Source organism: Trichoderma asperellum, chromosome 5 (assembly GCF_020647865.1).
Source record: "Trichoderma asperellum chromosome 5, complete sequence".
Lineage (NCBI taxonomy): Eukaryota > Fungi > Ascomycota > Sordariomycetes > Hypocreales > Hypocreaceae > Trichoderma > Trichoderma asperellum.
The window spans coordinates 2,527,149-2,541,406 of NC_089419.1; the positions used below are offsets into that span (position 1 = coordinate 2,527,149).

At 50.3% G+C, this 14,258-nt stretch overlaps 4 protein-coding genes across 5 annotated transcripts; 2 read left to right on the plus strand and 2 right to left on the minus strand.

Annotated features, from left to right (window-relative positions):
- The first annotated feature begins 288 nt into the window (after positions 1-288).
- Positions 289-6,192, plus strand: TrAFT101_008984 (uncharacterized protein). 2 transcript variants are annotated; one of them, XM_066128487.1, is made up of 11 exons: positions 304-788; positions 1,524-1,683; positions 1,809-1,956; positions 2,045-2,504; positions 2,593-3,535; positions 3,602-4,251; positions 4,321-4,469; positions 4,539-4,968; positions 5,042-5,356; positions 5,434-5,563; positions 5,628-6,184. In XM_066128487.1, exons 1-11 carry the CDS (start codon positions 786-788, stop codon positions 5,735-5,737), a joined length of 3,498 nt encoding a protein of 1,165 aa, XP_065984607.1. In that variant the 5' UTR covers positions 304-785; the 3' UTR covers positions 5,738-6,184. The 2 variants fall into 2 exon arrangements, with proteins under 2 accessions (XP_024755113.2, XP_065984607.1); XM_024901432.2 differs by having other exon boundaries at positions 289-1,683; positions 5,628-6,192.
- On the minus strand, positions 6,084-8,501 carry TrAFT101_008985 (uncharacterized protein). Its single transcript, XM_066128488.1, has 2 exons — positions 8,171-8,501; positions 6,084-7,978 (listed from the first exon to the last, which is right to left on the minus strand). Exons 1-2 carry the CDS (start codon positions 8,364-8,366, stop codon positions 6,555-6,557), a joined length of 1,620 nt encoding a protein of 539 aa, XP_065984608.1. The 5' UTR covers positions 8,367-8,501; the 3' UTR covers positions 6,084-6,554.
- A 1,330-nt stretch (positions 8,502-9,831) lies between these two features.
- BUR1 (serine/threonine protein kinase, CMGC, CDC2/CDK subfamily) lies at positions 9,832-12,804 on the plus strand. Its single transcript, XM_024901425.2, has 6 exons — positions 9,832-10,569; positions 10,646-10,727; positions 10,789-10,891; positions 11,003-11,399; positions 11,476-11,667; positions 11,738-12,804. Exons 1-6 carry the CDS (start codon positions 10,424-10,426, stop codon positions 12,408-12,410), a joined length of 1,593 nt encoding a protein of 530 aa, XP_024755115.1. The 5' UTR covers positions 9,832-10,423; the 3' UTR covers positions 12,411-12,804.
- On the minus strand, positions 12,494-14,238 carry TrAFT101_008987 (uncharacterized protein). Its single transcript, XM_024910815.2, has 3 exons — positions 13,941-14,238; positions 13,806-13,820; positions 12,494-13,682 (listed from the first exon to the last, which is right to left on the minus strand). Exons 1-3 carry the CDS (start codon positions 14,151-14,153, stop codon positions 13,377-13,379), a joined length of 534 nt encoding a protein of 177 aa, XP_024755116.1. The 5' UTR covers positions 14,154-14,238; the 3' UTR covers positions 12,494-13,376.
- Between the last annotated feature and the right edge of the window lie 20 nt (positions 14,239-14,258).

A 14,258-nucleotide genomic window follows, 5' to 3' on the forward strand; every position in this document is an offset into this window, starting at 1 on the left:
CCCCTCCATAACAAAAGAATGGAGCCGCGGCCACAAAGCCAGCACCGCCACTAAAAACTCTCCTAGCAAAAGGCTGTTAACGTCGCCAAAACCTGTCCCAGCCTTTGCAGCTCTGTGCACCTTGGGTATGCATACCTACTGTAGTACCTAGTGCTGCAGTATTACTTCGCCGCTGCTCCACAGAAGAATCTTGGTTCCCGACCAAGTTGCCAGAAAGAGTTCGCTGAGCTCCAAAACAAGAAGGAGAAATAAATGCTATAAACAGGAAGCTAGAACTCTATTACTACTGGCCAAACCTGCATCTTCTCTCTTATTTCTTGACAAACCCATCGCCAGCGTATAGTTGCTGGCTTGCAACTCAAGCTCCATTCTTTGTCCGCCTCTTATCCATGCCGCCACAGCTACCCGCCTCGCTGTGCAACTTTTTTGGTTACTAAGACCTGGCCAATAAGACACTGCGGCGCTGTGCTCGTTTTTCATAATTTTTTCTTGCTTCTTCCGTCCTCATTCTCCGTGCGGTCCAATAACAAAATCCCGTCTGTATCTGTGTCTCCGACCATTAGCACAGTCCATACAGGCGGCCACCGCGTTATAGCCCCCCGCTGAGGCTGCTGCCGTTGCTCCCGCTGCGACTCCCCCAAAAAAAATCCGTCAGCACGGTCGACTGCCGCCACACACGCGCGCCTTCTTCGGCTCCCATCTCCAAGCCCTGCACCCCGCCAGCGCTTTGCAACAGCTGGAGCTCCTGCACGTTCCTGGCCCTCAGGTTGGCCTCTTCTGAAGTCATGGTACGTCTCTCTTGAGTCTTGCTTCACATTGTCGTCAAGTCCAGGCCCAGTCGGCTTCGTCCATCCCGCGGCTTCGCAATTGCGCACAAGGCTCTGGCCGTCAGTCGTCATCGTCGTCATCGTCATCGACCTCGACATCGTCATCAGCATATCATCGCTGCATCTGCTTCTGCGTCTGCGTCTGCGTCTTCGTCTTCGTCTGCCCTCTGCATCTTCACTTTGGCCTTGGTTGCTTTTCACATTTTCATCTTCAGCTCAGGCTCTGGCTGCGGCTTTAGCTCTGCCCTTGCCCTTTGCTGCTCTGTCGCCATTTCCATCCTTGCGTTCAACCTCTTCTCTTCCACTGCATTATCCCCTGTCCAGTCCTCGATCTTGTCTCTTGCTACCAGCCAGCATCGATCTTTGGCCGTTCGGTCGACCACAGCAGCCGTTATCTGTGCATCGCCCGCCTACATTTTCAGCATCGCCTTGATCGACGTGAGTGAGAGCTGCAGCATCTTAAAAGCCATAGCTGAGCAGGTTCTGCACGCTCTGCCGCTCTCCGATCACTCCGAGCCCTCGCCATCGACGCCCGTCCAGATCCATGCTCGACCACCTCGCCCCGCTGCTTCCATTGAACTCTCTACACTCACTCCACCTCTGCTGAATCTGATCCCCACCATGACGTCCGAGGACGAAGCCCGCCAACCCGGGCTCCCATATCGAAGCCGAGCTAACGATCCGCCTCGCAAACAGAGCTACAACATTCCTTCACCAAACGACATGGTCGTGGACACAGACGACTATGTCGGTGCTCCCAATGCCCCCGAGAAAGAGTCTGTGGCCATCATCAGCCCAGATGGCGGCCTCGAACACGAAGCTGATCAACTACAAGACCTGCCTTTGGCCAACGACTGTGCGTATCCTCCCAGCCATCGAGAGACCATCTATCGGCCATACAAATTCTACAACTCTGTCCATCTTCTTCCCTCATATTTGGAAAGGACTGTTTCACTGATATAGCTCTTTACCCCACTATAGATGAAGCCATGAAAGAAATTGTTCTCCCGCCGCTACTCGACGAACCCAAAATCCTTGAAGACTTTGTACATACATGGACCGTAGAGAACTGGCGAAGTCTCGGCAAGAGAGAACATGGCCCTATTTTCCAAGCAGGTGGCTTCCCATGGTGCGTTTTTCTTGCCTTTCTTGCCTTTCTTCCTATATTTCCTTTTCCCGTTTCTCTCTCTCCAGCTAACTGGCCCTCCTACATCCAGGCGCATCCTTCTGTTTCCCCACGGAAACAACACTGACCAATGTTCCATCTACCTGGAGCATGGATTCGAGCCCGATGCCATCCCCGAGAATTGGAGTTGCTGCGTGCAGTTTGGCCTGGTACTTTGGAACCCTAATGACCCTAGCCTATATGTCAACCACGCAGCACATCATCGCTTCACTAAAGAAGAAGGGGATTGGGGCTTCACTCGCTTCGTTGAGATCAGGAGGATGTTCAATGTGCCATGGGAAGGCGATAGTCGGCCGCTAGTCGAGAGTGACACCGCTAACATCACAGCTTACGTCCGCTTTGTTGAAGACGAGACTGGTGTGCTATGGCACAACTTTGCCAACTACGATTCAAAGAAAGAAACGGGATATGTTGGTCTAAAGAACCAAGGCGCTACCTGCTACCTCAACTCTCTTCTCCAGTCGCTATATTTTACAAACGCCTTCAGAAAAGTCCGTTCACTCCTTTTCATCCTTTCCCTTTTTTTTTTTTTTTCGTTTAAGGGAGGATAATTGCTAACTCTGGTATGCTCTCATGCAGGCCATTTACGAAATCCCAACCGAAAATGATGAGAACATGCAGAATTCTGCATACACTTTACAGAGGCTGTTTTATCAATTGCAGACATCCGAACAAGCTGTTAGCACGAATGAATTAACAAAATCATTTGGTTGGGAGACGAGGCACATATTTGAGCAGCAAGATGTGCAAGAGCTGTCACGAAAGCTCATGGAACGCATGGAGGAGAAGATGAAGGGTACCAAGGCTGAAAACGTACTGCCTGAGCTCTTCAGTGGTAAGATCAAGACTTACATTTCTTGCATAAATGTAGACTACGAATCAAAACGCATTGAGGATTTCTGGGATATTCAGCTCAACGTTAGTGGCAACAAGAACCTTTTGGAGAGTTTCCAGGACTACATCCAGGTCGAGAAGATGGACGGCGAGAACCAGTATTTTGCAGGCGATGAGCACAAGTTACAGGACGCCAACAAGGGCGTCATCTTCAACAGCTTCCCCGACGTGCTGCATCTTCAACTCAAACGGTTCGAATATGACATCCAAAGAGATATGATGATGAAGATCAATGATCGCTACGAGTTTCCCGACATTTTTGACGCCGCCCCTTACCTCGTAGAGGACGCCGACCGTTCTGAACCTTGGATCTACCAGCTACATGGAGTCCTCGTCCACAGTGGCGACTTGAACGCCGGACATTATTATGCATTTATCAAACCATCAAAGGATGGCTGGTTCTACAAATACGACGATGATAAAGTCACAAAGGCTACTTCTCGGGAGGTCTTGGAGGAGAACTATGGTGGAGAATACAGAGCATCCAACGGCTACCTCAGAGCGCCCCTTCAAAAGAAGGCGCCTATCATGCGCCAGAACAGTGCTTACATGTTGGTGTATATCCGTCAAACTCGGCTCGACAAGGTCCTATGTCCAGTTACCAAGGAAGATACTCCTGCACACCTGCGTAAGTAGTTTGCAACACCAACGCTGACACATGGGTTGATTCGCTAACGGGAATTTCACGCTCCAGAGATTAAATTTGAAGAAGAAAATGCCATGAGAGAGGCTCGTCGACGCGAGCAAAAGGAGGCCCACCTGTTTATGATGGCCAAGGTGATTACAAACGACACCTTTGCAAAGTACGGAGGCACCGACCTTTGCGTCTTCGACCCCATCTCTGAGACCGACCCTGCTTCACCCAAGCTGTACCGCATTCGCCGAGCTATGCCGATGCACGAATTTGTCGCTCAGGTTGCTGCCGACATGGGCCAAGATCCGGCTCGTGTCAGGCTGTGGCTGATGGTTAACCGCCAAAATAAAACAATTCGACCGGATCAGCCAATCATGGATCTCCGACCAACCGTTGAGGAGGTGTTTTCTCGCTCCGCTGCTCACAGAGACACTAGTCTGCGCGTTTGGGCAGAGGTTGCAGCCGACGTCAACGAAAACGGCGAACCTATCTGGGCATCGTACCAGAGCCAGCCAAACGGCGTTGTTGTGAAGAACGATACCATTTTATTGCTACTGAAGAATTTCGATGTAGAGAAGCAAACGCTGGAAGGCGTAGGCCACATCTATATCAGCAAAGAGCGAAGGGTCGATGAACTTGTTCCTATGATTCTCCAGAAGATGGGCTGGGGAGAGAAGCTACCCTCTGATGAGAAGCTGTTAATGTGGGAGGTACGCGAACATTCTCTCGATTTGCCAGATGGTTCTTGAAAGCAGACTAACCCATGATACTCGCATTAGGAAATTAAACCGACCATGATTGAGCCTCTCAAGGGCAAGCAGACCCTCAAAGCTGCCGAACTTCAGGATGGTGACATTGTCTGCTTCCAACGTGTCTCTGACAAGAAACCAGAGAGTGCGCGCGCTTCCGACAAGGCATCTCAAGACACGTACGTTCTCTTTTCAACCGAATGTGCACAACTTATTCTCTTTATAATTTTGACTGACTGCTCCCTTAGAAATAAATCATTTGACCGCGTTGAAGATGCTCGCGAATACTACGACTTCCTTGAGCATAAGCGAACCGTAAAATTCCACGCTCATCCAACTAGATCTGACCAGACACAATACCCCCCATTCGAGCTCGTTCTCAACTCAAAGATTACTTATGATGTTTTGTCTGACCGAGTCGGCGCGCACCTAAAGGCCCCTTCGACACACATCCGGCTCTGGACGGTGAACTCAAGCACAAACAACCCCAAGGCTCCTGTAAGACGGGGTACAAACCCAACACTGCGGCAGATCTTGAACCCCTTGGGCTCAAATACGTTGAATGCGACTCAACGAAGTGATGCTTTCTACTTTGAGGTGCTAGAAATGAGCTTAGCTGAGCTGGATACCAAGAAGAACATCAAGCTCACGTGGCTGAGCGAAGGCATCACCAAAGAGGTATATACGCAGCAGCAAGCTATTACGATAGTATTTGGAGCCAAGCCCGACTAATTTAACTTTGCTACTTTAGGACCAACTTGACTTGCTCGTATCAAAAACGGGAACTATCGAAGACTTGATACAAGCTCTGATTAAGAAGGCCAAGATCGCCGATGAGGCGGAAGGCGGAAGAATACGGGTGTACGAAACAAGTTCTAACAGATTCTATCGTGAGCCCGCTCGCGATCAATCCGTCCTAAACCTGAACGAGTACACCCAAATCTTTGCTGAAAGAGTTCCGGAAGAGGAGAGAACGGCTGATGATAACAACTTCATTCATGTTTTCCACTTTCAAAATGAAGTCAACAGAGTCCACGGTGTTCCTTTCAAGTTCCTACTCATCGAGGTATGCATCTATCAACTTTCTGTTTTATTGTACACCATGTTTCTCCCTTTTTTCCATTTTACTAATGTCATGATTAGGGCGAGAAATTTGCCGATACGAAGAAGAGACTAGAGAAAAGAACTGGCATCAAAGGCAAGAGTTTCGAAAAGATCAAATTTGCCATTGCCAGACGGGCAAACTATTCAAAACCACAGTATCTTAATGATGGTTCGTGTGCACTATAACCGGACAATTTTTTGGTGAAATCAACTAACCACAAAATACAATGTAGACGACGAGTTATGGAACATAGCCTCATCCGAGGATGACTATCTTGGCTTCGATCATCCGGATAGAACAAGGGCCTTGAGAAACGGCGTTGGGGACCTTTTCCTTCGTTAAGCGCAACAGTATACAAGCTAAATTCGCGTCGAGGACATATGCAGCTGTGTGAAGACTTACGAAATGGCTCTAGGAGTCTAGTATATCCTGTTTCATGCCATACCCATCAATCACTTTGGTGTGATTGATGGCTTGTCTTGAGGCGATGGGCGTTTTCCTTTTTTTATATGTCGAAATTTTTAACCTCTTCCTTCTCTCGTTTCCAGGATGCATGTGGCGACGCATGATGCAGATGAATGATGGATGACATTTGTTTTGATACAGTATCAATACAAAGAGCATACTTGGATTGAAGTGGTCTCTAGCATTGGCTCTGACGGCTATTTGTTGTTCTCAAGGTCTGTAGCACAGCTATTGTATTATTATCAAATCAAGTAGTAAGTTGGAGATTAATCATACTAATCTCTTGGTTTGCGTGACTGTATAAGATAGAATATAGTTTGGCACTCAGAAATATATGCCTTTTAAGTATTACATTTCCAAATGCTCTCATCCTCCCAAGGTGTTACTTCAGCTGTTCCCTCTAACATACCAATTACCCACCCCTGGGAAGTTCCTCTTAGTTTATCTTGTCCTTTTCCTCTCAGTGAGTTATTTGTTAAAACCAAGATGCGTACGCTAATCGCGCTCGTTAATGTCATAAGTCAACCTCATTTTTAACCATCCTGTTATGTTCATCGCTCTATGTAATCCGATCATATTCTGTCATTAAAATTCTAGGGGTGGTCTCGGGCCAGCCATGCATGTTTGGAGTCTCGTAGGGCCCCTTACCCCTTTAAATTCGCTTTTTGCTCTTTTCACGTTAAGGCTTAGACGTTCAAGCAAAGGAAATGGAATGGGGCTCTCCTTCATTCGCTGGCACTTCGCGCTCTCGACGATACTTGGCCAGGGGCCCCCTCTCAATCTCCTCGACGGAAAGATGGGCGCCTGCCGTCTTGAGAAGCTTGGCGCAGTCGTCTTTTCCCGACAGCGTCGCTAGGAACAGAGGCGAGTTGTCTGCCCTGTTGCGCTGGTGCACGCTCGCACCGCGCTTCAGGAGCTCGAGCATGATTTCGGAGTTGCCTGATACGGCGGCGAGATGGACGGCGGTGTTGCCTGCATAGTCGGCCGTCTTGAGGAGCTGGTTGCCGTCACCGTCGAGGAGATCCTTGACGACCTGGATCTCTCCGTTTTGGATGGCGTAGCCGAGCGCCGTGAAGGCAGACTCCATGGGGGTGAGGCGAGAGCTGCAGTCGATGGGCTTTGTCGGGTGGGAGAAGCTCTGGTGCGCAATCTCGGTCATCTCGCCGCGGAGAGAGCGCGAGAACTCGCTGGCGATGTCCTTCTGGGTGAGGTTGGGGAGGGCGATGAGGTGCGAGAGCTTGGCGAGGGCGGCCTCAGCGGTGAGATCGAGGCCGAAGATGACGCCCAGGCGGCCGAGCTTGGTTCCGGGTGCGTAGACGGGGGAGACGAAGCCGTTGACGCACTGGCTGACGTTTACGACGATGATGCCTCGCTCGACGGCGGAGCGGATGGCTTCCATGAGGCGGCCGTCAACACCACCGGGGATGTTGCCCATGCCGAAGGTCTCGAGGATAATGCCGCGGAGGTCGGGCAGATGGAGGACGGCGTCGACCATCTCGGGCTTGATGCCGGGGAAGACGCGCAGACAGGCGACGTGCGTGGTGTCGAGGTGCTTGAAGACCTTGAACTCGGCAATGGTGGTGGGACGAAGGACCAGCGGCCAGTTGACGCTGATGCCGAGGCCGTTTACCTTGGCCAGGGGCTCGCAGTTGGGGCTGGCAAAGGCCTCGAAGGAGGTGGCGGAGACTTTGGTGGTGCGGTTGCCGCGATACAGCTTGTCGCGGAAGAAGAGGCAGACCTCGGGGATGACAAAGGTGCCGGCGATGATGAGCGAGCCCAGAAGGTTGTCGACGGCGTCAGACTGGAGGGCGAAGATGGGCGCCTGCGACCCGGTCAGGATGACGGGCTTGCCCAGGTTGGCCATCATGAAGGACAGGGCCGAGGCCGTGTAGGCGAGGGAGTCGGTGCCGTGGAGGATGACGAAGCCGTCGAAGAGGTGGTAGTTTTCCTGGACGGCGGTGGCCATTGCGGCCCAGTCGGCGGCGGAGATGTTGCTGGAGTCGAGGAGCGGGTTGAACTCCATGACGGAGTAGCGGATGTGGCGCTGGTAGGCGGTTGGGGGGGTTCTGAGGGAGTCGAGCTGGATGAGCTGGCCGTTGCGGCGGGCTTGGAGTTTGACTTGATGATTTGATGTTAGCTGAGGATTCTCATCTCTTGGTCTTATTTGCTTGTATCTGATATAAGTCTACATGTATGTATGTATGTATGTATGTATGTATGTATGTATGTATGTATGTATGTATGTATGTATGAGACTTGTGTATGTGAGATGAGATGTAAGTCTCATATGATGCAAAGATTTATACTCACCACTTGGCTCTGAATTGTCATTAAACACGGTCCTGGGCGCCATGGCGCTCTCCAAGAAGCCGTCGCTGGGCGCGAGGCCATCGGGGCCTTCCTGCATGCATATTGTGCCTCCGGTGCCGATGATGAGGACGCGGGACTCGGGGAGGCCGGCGTTGACCGGAGGCAGATCCGTGACGGCGGCGGGAGACATGAGCATTTATATGTATGGAATGAGAGTTTCTGTTATGAAAAAAAAAAAAAAATTGAAGAGGTGTCAAAAGCAAAAAAGAAATGGGTCTGAGAAAAGAATTTATGAATCAGAATGGAGTTAAAACGAGGTGGTGAAGACTTGAAGGTTCTTATCAGACTTTTGGCTTGATGAAAGCAAAGTACCCTTGTATACCCCAGATAAGGAAAAAAAAAAAAAGAGTTGAAGTGGGTGGGTTGTTAGTAGTAGGTAGTGTGTGGTACTGGGAAAAGTGGTCCAGCCGGCCGTGTTATAAGACAAGAGGCAATGCAGCAGAACTCGGTCTACGGACAGCGGGACAAAGGGGGCCTAAATATATTTACGAAAATGAGGAGAAGAAAGAGGAGGAGAAGGGGAAAAGATTGGATAAGTCTTTAGTCATAGAAAGTGTAACGCATCTGCTGGCCAGGGAAGGGAAAAAAAAAGTTCTAGCACGGGGCGATAAAAGAGGCGGAACGGAGTGGATACGAAGGGGTAATAGAAATATAAAAAAAACGTCGGGATCGGACTGCATGGCCGGTTTATTATCTTTTTGTTTTGGTGTGCCCGAGTATATCTATTTCCGAGTGATGTACTTTGTGCACCTTGTGTGAAAAATTGAGTGATTGACAAGTGACGAAGGAGGTGGTACTGGGTATTATTACGGTATATGCGAGGATTTGTGTATGTTCGTGCTTTGGGGTTGAACACCGTCTTGGATGCGGCGATTTGCTGGAACCGGCCGATTGATGATGGATAGCGCAGCCATGTCTACCTGGTATAGTAGCAGTACGTACTGTATTGCTACACTGTACCTGTGCTTGCGCAACCTCTAGTACCGCGACCATCAAGATTTAATACAGTCCGGCTCCGGCTTCGCTCCGTATTACTGCGGCCATCTCATTGCCTTCCGACCAGATCTGGGGGAAGCGAGTGCCACAGGCGCTAGTGCTGTTAGTAGCAGCGCAGTAGAAGTGCTAGGAGACTAGGAGACTAGGAGACTAGGAGATTTGGAGAGTCTCGGTAGTGGCAGCATCAGCAGGCCAACGTTCGAATCTGGGACCGCTCCAGACCCTTCTAGGGGTGCAGCAAGCGATGCATAACGATTACGGCGGAGCACATGGCCGAGAGCGTGACTGGCCGCAGGTACGGCGGGCTTGTCGCCGGCATACGTCACTTGGGCCAGCGCGGAATTTGGAGACTGGGTTGAGAGATGACGGCGTGGAACTGTCATCTCCATCTCTGCCGCGTTGCGTTCCTCGCCAATACAGTCGCTCGCTGTGCATGCTTGCTTGCTTGAGCCAAGTTGATGCATCTTCTCTACTTGTCAAGTGTGCAGTATAGGAACTCGGACTGGTACCTTATCCAACAAGGCCCGTTATACGGCTACTACCTATATAACATGATTTTCAAGGTCCTTTTACCTTTCTCTACCACGACTAATATACGCACCGTAGCATCTGCCATGGCTGTTGACGAGTACCGCCGGGGCACATGCACCCTCCCGCAGCCACCGGCCATCAGCCCAAGTACAATCCAGGTACAGCTCCACCAACCGCTTTTCCCAAGCGTCCGATTAGGATAAGCGCAGACGCTCAACCGCCATCCTCCAAACTTTGTGCTCAGCGCCGACTCCAGCGATAGGGAATCCAAACCTTTTTTCTACCTTTTTGCGATTTGTCTCCCAGCTTCACCTCTGCGGCATCCCCCTCGCCAAAACGTGCGCCATTGGCATTGTTCCCTCGCGAACCCTTCACCCCAGCCGCAACCAGCTGTCCTGGAATATCGCCGCCGAGGATTCTTGCCATTGCGCTGCCAGCTCGTCATCCGCTTCCTTGAGAGCGCTCTTGCGGGGGGTTTCAAAGGGCCCGAAGGACGACGATGCGCGCCCATCTCGCCGCAGCTGCTTCGTAAAACGCGTTCCATTCACTCGAAACAGGAGTCGCCTTGCTGTGCTTCATCCTCTTTAATAATCATCGCTGCCGTCTTTGTCCCCGTCCACTTTGCGCTTTGAGCCTCTCGGCGCCTCAAACGACCTGGCGCGCGTCATGGATCGATCGTCCGAGACAGCCCCCGATGGCTCCTCACCACGAACTTTCGCCCTCAACCACGTGAGACCCAAGTCCAGCTTTCAGGGCTGCTCGCGGATATCCGATTATGAGCTACAAGGGAAATTGGGTGAGGGTACATTTGGGTATGGCTGGCCTTTGTTCCGCATCTTTAAGCAGCATCCCCAAAGAGCGAGGCTAACGCAATCAACTGTGCCATAGTGAGGTCCACCGCGCTCGATCACGCAAAACAGGCGCACTTGTCGCCTTGAAGAAGATCATAATGCATCACGAAAAGGATGGCGTACGTAGCGATACCAGGTTCACTAGAATCATCGCTTTCCCTCCTCTAACCTATCTCTCAGTTTCCCATTACCGCTCTACGAGAGATCAAGCTGCTCAAGCTGCTATCTCACCCCAACATCCTACGATTGGAAGATATGGCTGTAGAACATCCCACAAGGCAGAGTGAGTTTTAATTTATTTATTTATTTTCCCTCCCTCCCTCCCTCCCTCCCTCCCTCTTTTAATCAACTCCCGCCATTCATTGCCCCATCTCGCTGACCAGGCCACCCTCAGCCGACAAACGCAAGAAACCCATCATGTACATGGTGACGCCATATATGGATCATGATCTCTCTGGCCTCCTCGATAACCCATCCGTCCACTTCAAAGAAGCTCAGATCAAATGTTACATGATCCAGCTGCTCCAGGGTCTGCGCTATCTTCACGAGAACCACGTCCTCCACCGAGATATGAAGGCTGCCAATCTTCTCATCAACAACAAGGGCATCCTCCAGATTGCCGATTTTGGTCTCGCACGTCACTACGACGGGCCAACGCCGAGAGCTGGCCATGCTGTTGGAGATGGTCGACGAGACTACACTGGGCTGGTCGTAACAAGATGGTATCGGCCCCCCGAGCTTCTGTTGCAGCTAAGGCAATACACCACCGCTATCGACGTGTGGGGAGTTGGGTAAGATGATACATGCACCTTTATACTTTTTTTTCTTTTTACTCCTCATGTTTCAGTAAAACTAATGTCTCAGCAGCTGTGTCTTTGGAGAAATGTTGTATGGCAAGCCTATCCTTGCCGGCGAGAGCGATGCCCATCAACTTGAGCTTATCTGGGATCTCATGGGTTCGCCCACTGATGAGAACATGCCGGGATGGAAGAACCTGCCGGGAAGCGACCATTTATCCCCCAGATCACGACCTGGAAACCTTCAGAGCCGCTTTAGGGAGTATGCCTGCCCGATACTGTTCACTTGATCAAACGTCTACACGCCGCTAACTCTAAATTTCTTTCCATAGATATGGCTCTGGAGCAATTTCTCTCCTGAAAGATTTATTAAAATTAGATTGGAGGACACGGATAAATGCCGTGGATGCGCTACAGCACCCATACTTTAAAAAGGAGCCCCTACCCATGGAACCACATCAGCTTCCCACCTACGAAGAGAGTCACGAGCTGGATCGAAGAAAGTTTCACGACCGCAAGGCTGCCCTGCCGCCTGCACCTAAAGGAGGAACGGTCGGCCTGGGACCAGATGCAAATGGAGCAACTGCAGGCTTCAACAGCAGCGACGCATATGGTGGCCGGAACGGTGCCAATGGGGGACGATTCAGAGGCGGCCCGGACGAAAGGCGACCGGCTTGGCAGAGAGACCGAGAGCGCGGCCCTACATCACGGCCTCCCCAAGACCGACCGCCAAATTGGGACGATGCTGACCATCGTGATCGAGATCGGGCGCCTCGCAATCGCGCGCCAGGTCGTGGACCGGACATTGATACATATATCCCAAGCTATGGACGAGAAGAAGGCGGAGGCAATCGCCGCAGGGATGAGGACCGGCCACGGGATGACCGCCGACGCCCTACCAGCAAGGACAGCGGACGACGATATGATAGAGATCGGCGAACGAGGAGTCGAAGTCGCTCGCCTATTCACGATAGGAATCGCGAGAGAGAAATTTATCGACGATGAATGCAACAAATTGGAAAAAAAAAAAAGAAGAAGAAGAAAAAGAAAAAAAAAAAAAACTGGTCAACATCAACATTGCCATACACGCATAATATGTGAGCCATGGGTATGGTCGTTTAATGACGGTAGATGAAGTTGACATACATACATACATACACCTTGAAGCCCCCCTTATATACTTATTTTTATGATATCCCAAGGAAACAGTTTTTTCTTGCACCCTTTTTGCACAGGTTGGACAGGCGTTGGAGGGGACAGAATAAACAAGTGGAAAGGTGTACATGGACCTAGAGCGCTGTTGCTTGCTTATTACCTGCTTGCCTGCAGCAGCGGCAGATTGAAACGGAATAGTTTCCACCACTATATAGATAAATTTATACGGTAGATGATGAAGTAACCTCTCTACTTTTGATAGTGCTTGACGAGAAAAGCCTAGGCAGCAACATAGCCAGTTGGTATGGCGCAGATCCAACCGACGGTGTAGTCATGCGGGTTAGGCATGTTATCGTCTGAACCATAATGTAAAATTCAACAAGTTATAGCGTACATGACAGTAAATTCATCTTTAGTCCAAAGCAGCGGTTGTCCTAGCAAAGTCTTCCACCGGGCTGTAATTCTCTGGCTCGGGCACCAAACGCGTTGTCCCCGCCCCCAAAGAAAGATAACAACTGTTGCATTTGTCCACAAACCCTTGATCCTTGTCAGTGACGCGAGGGGACAACCCAATACGCTGGATGTGTGCTTGTCGTTGACTAATAAAATGAGAAATTTGGTTGAGTTCCACTTCTGGCCCATGTAGTTATAGAAAAGATGATACTGAAATCTAGATATTTATTTCGGGCTTTACTGTAGCAAGTAGGTGTAATTAATAATTGCTTGGTGAACGCCATTGAAGCATTACAAAATGCACAAGAGCTACTATAAGCTCATAAGAAAGAGAAGAAAAATGGGAGAAGAAAAAGGAAGGGGCTATAATTCAGAATCATCCTCTTCTTCAAGAATCGTCTGTGACAACAGCCCGGTTACAGGGCGGCGTCGTGAGGAGGGGTTAGGGTCGGGCCAATACCACTCCCCGTCATTGGAGGATGAATCATCTTTAAGGAGGGGGTCGGATGAAAATGGCGGCAGAGACTTTTTTGTTTGAGAAGCGCGAGAACGAGTCCCTTCGGAGCTGCCGTTGCCTCCATCTTGCATGCCGAGATATGAAGTGATGACGGTTGACGATGTGGCAAGTGTGAAGCCGGCGAAGATACCGACTGCTGCTGCGGTGCCAAGCTGGAAACAGGAAAAGATCAGCATCTCAGTCACCCATAGCATTATGACACCTTTATCTCTATCTTATATATATATATATATATATACCTTACAAGAAAGAAAGAAAAAAGCTGGAGGACTTACAAAGGTGTAAAGCGGCTACATGTTGTATAATGAAGGTGGTATTAGTATCCACTCCTACTAACACGTCGAAACGATGCAAAAACAACAGGCAACAAGATGAACCTTTTTGGCATTTTCTGGCGGGAAGAAACATACCTGGAGAGAGATTATGAAATCAATGACGCCACGGCACCAGCCTACAATATATGAGAATAGGTAGATGGCTGGTGCAAACACGACGCTCAGAGCGCTCAGGAGGTAAGATATGGGGACGTAAGCGAGTCGGATGGGAAACGTGAAGAGGCGACCGATAAAAGAAGCGTAATAGAGGCCGGTGCGGAGGCCATCAAGGACGTGCGAGAGGTTCATTTTCCCTTGGATGGCCGTGTTTATTGCGACGACGCATATGGAGGGGTGTTTTGGAGATTTTGAAGGTGAGGCATGTGAGATGTTTGAGAGGCTCGTAGTATGAAT

Bases quoted from the DNA above. Each gene is read 5' to 3' on its own strand.
- TrAFT101_008984 (XM_024901432.2), top strand. From the start codon at position 1,449: ATGACGTCCGAGGACGAAGCCCGCCAACCCGGGCTCCCATATCGAAGC. The intron at 4,470-4,538 runs GTACGTTCTCTT...CTGCTCCCTTAG, and splicing joins GACAAGGCATCTCAAGACAC to AAATAAATCATTTGACCGCG. The intron at 5,357-5,433 runs GTATGCATCTAT...TGTCATGATTAG, and splicing joins TCAAGTTCCTACTCATCGAG to GGCGAGAAATTTGCCGATAC.
- TrAFT101_008985 (XM_066128488.1), bottom strand. From the start codon at position 8,366: ATGCTCATGTCTCCCGCCGCCGTCACGGATCTGCCTCCGGTCAACGCC. The intron at 7,979-8,170 runs GTGAGTATAAAT...CAAATCATCAAG, and splicing joins TGACAATTCAGAGCCAAGTG to TCAAACTCCAAGCCCGCCGC.
- BUR1 (XM_024901425.2), top strand. From the start codon at position 10,424: ATGGATCGATCGTCCGAGACAGCCCCCGATGGCTCCTCACCACGAACT. The intron at 10,570-10,645 runs GTATGGCTGGCC...ACTGTGCCATAG, and splicing joins TTGGGTGAGGGTACATTTGG to TGAGGTCCACCGCGCTCGAT. The intron at 10,728-10,788 runs GTACGTAGCGAT...CCTATCTCTCAG, and splicing joins TGCATCACGAAAAGGATGGC to TTTCCCATTACCGCTCTACG.
- TrAFT101_008987 (XM_024910815.2), bottom strand. From the start codon at position 14,153: ATGAACCTCTCGCACGTCCTTGATGGCCTCCGCACCGGCCTCTATTAC.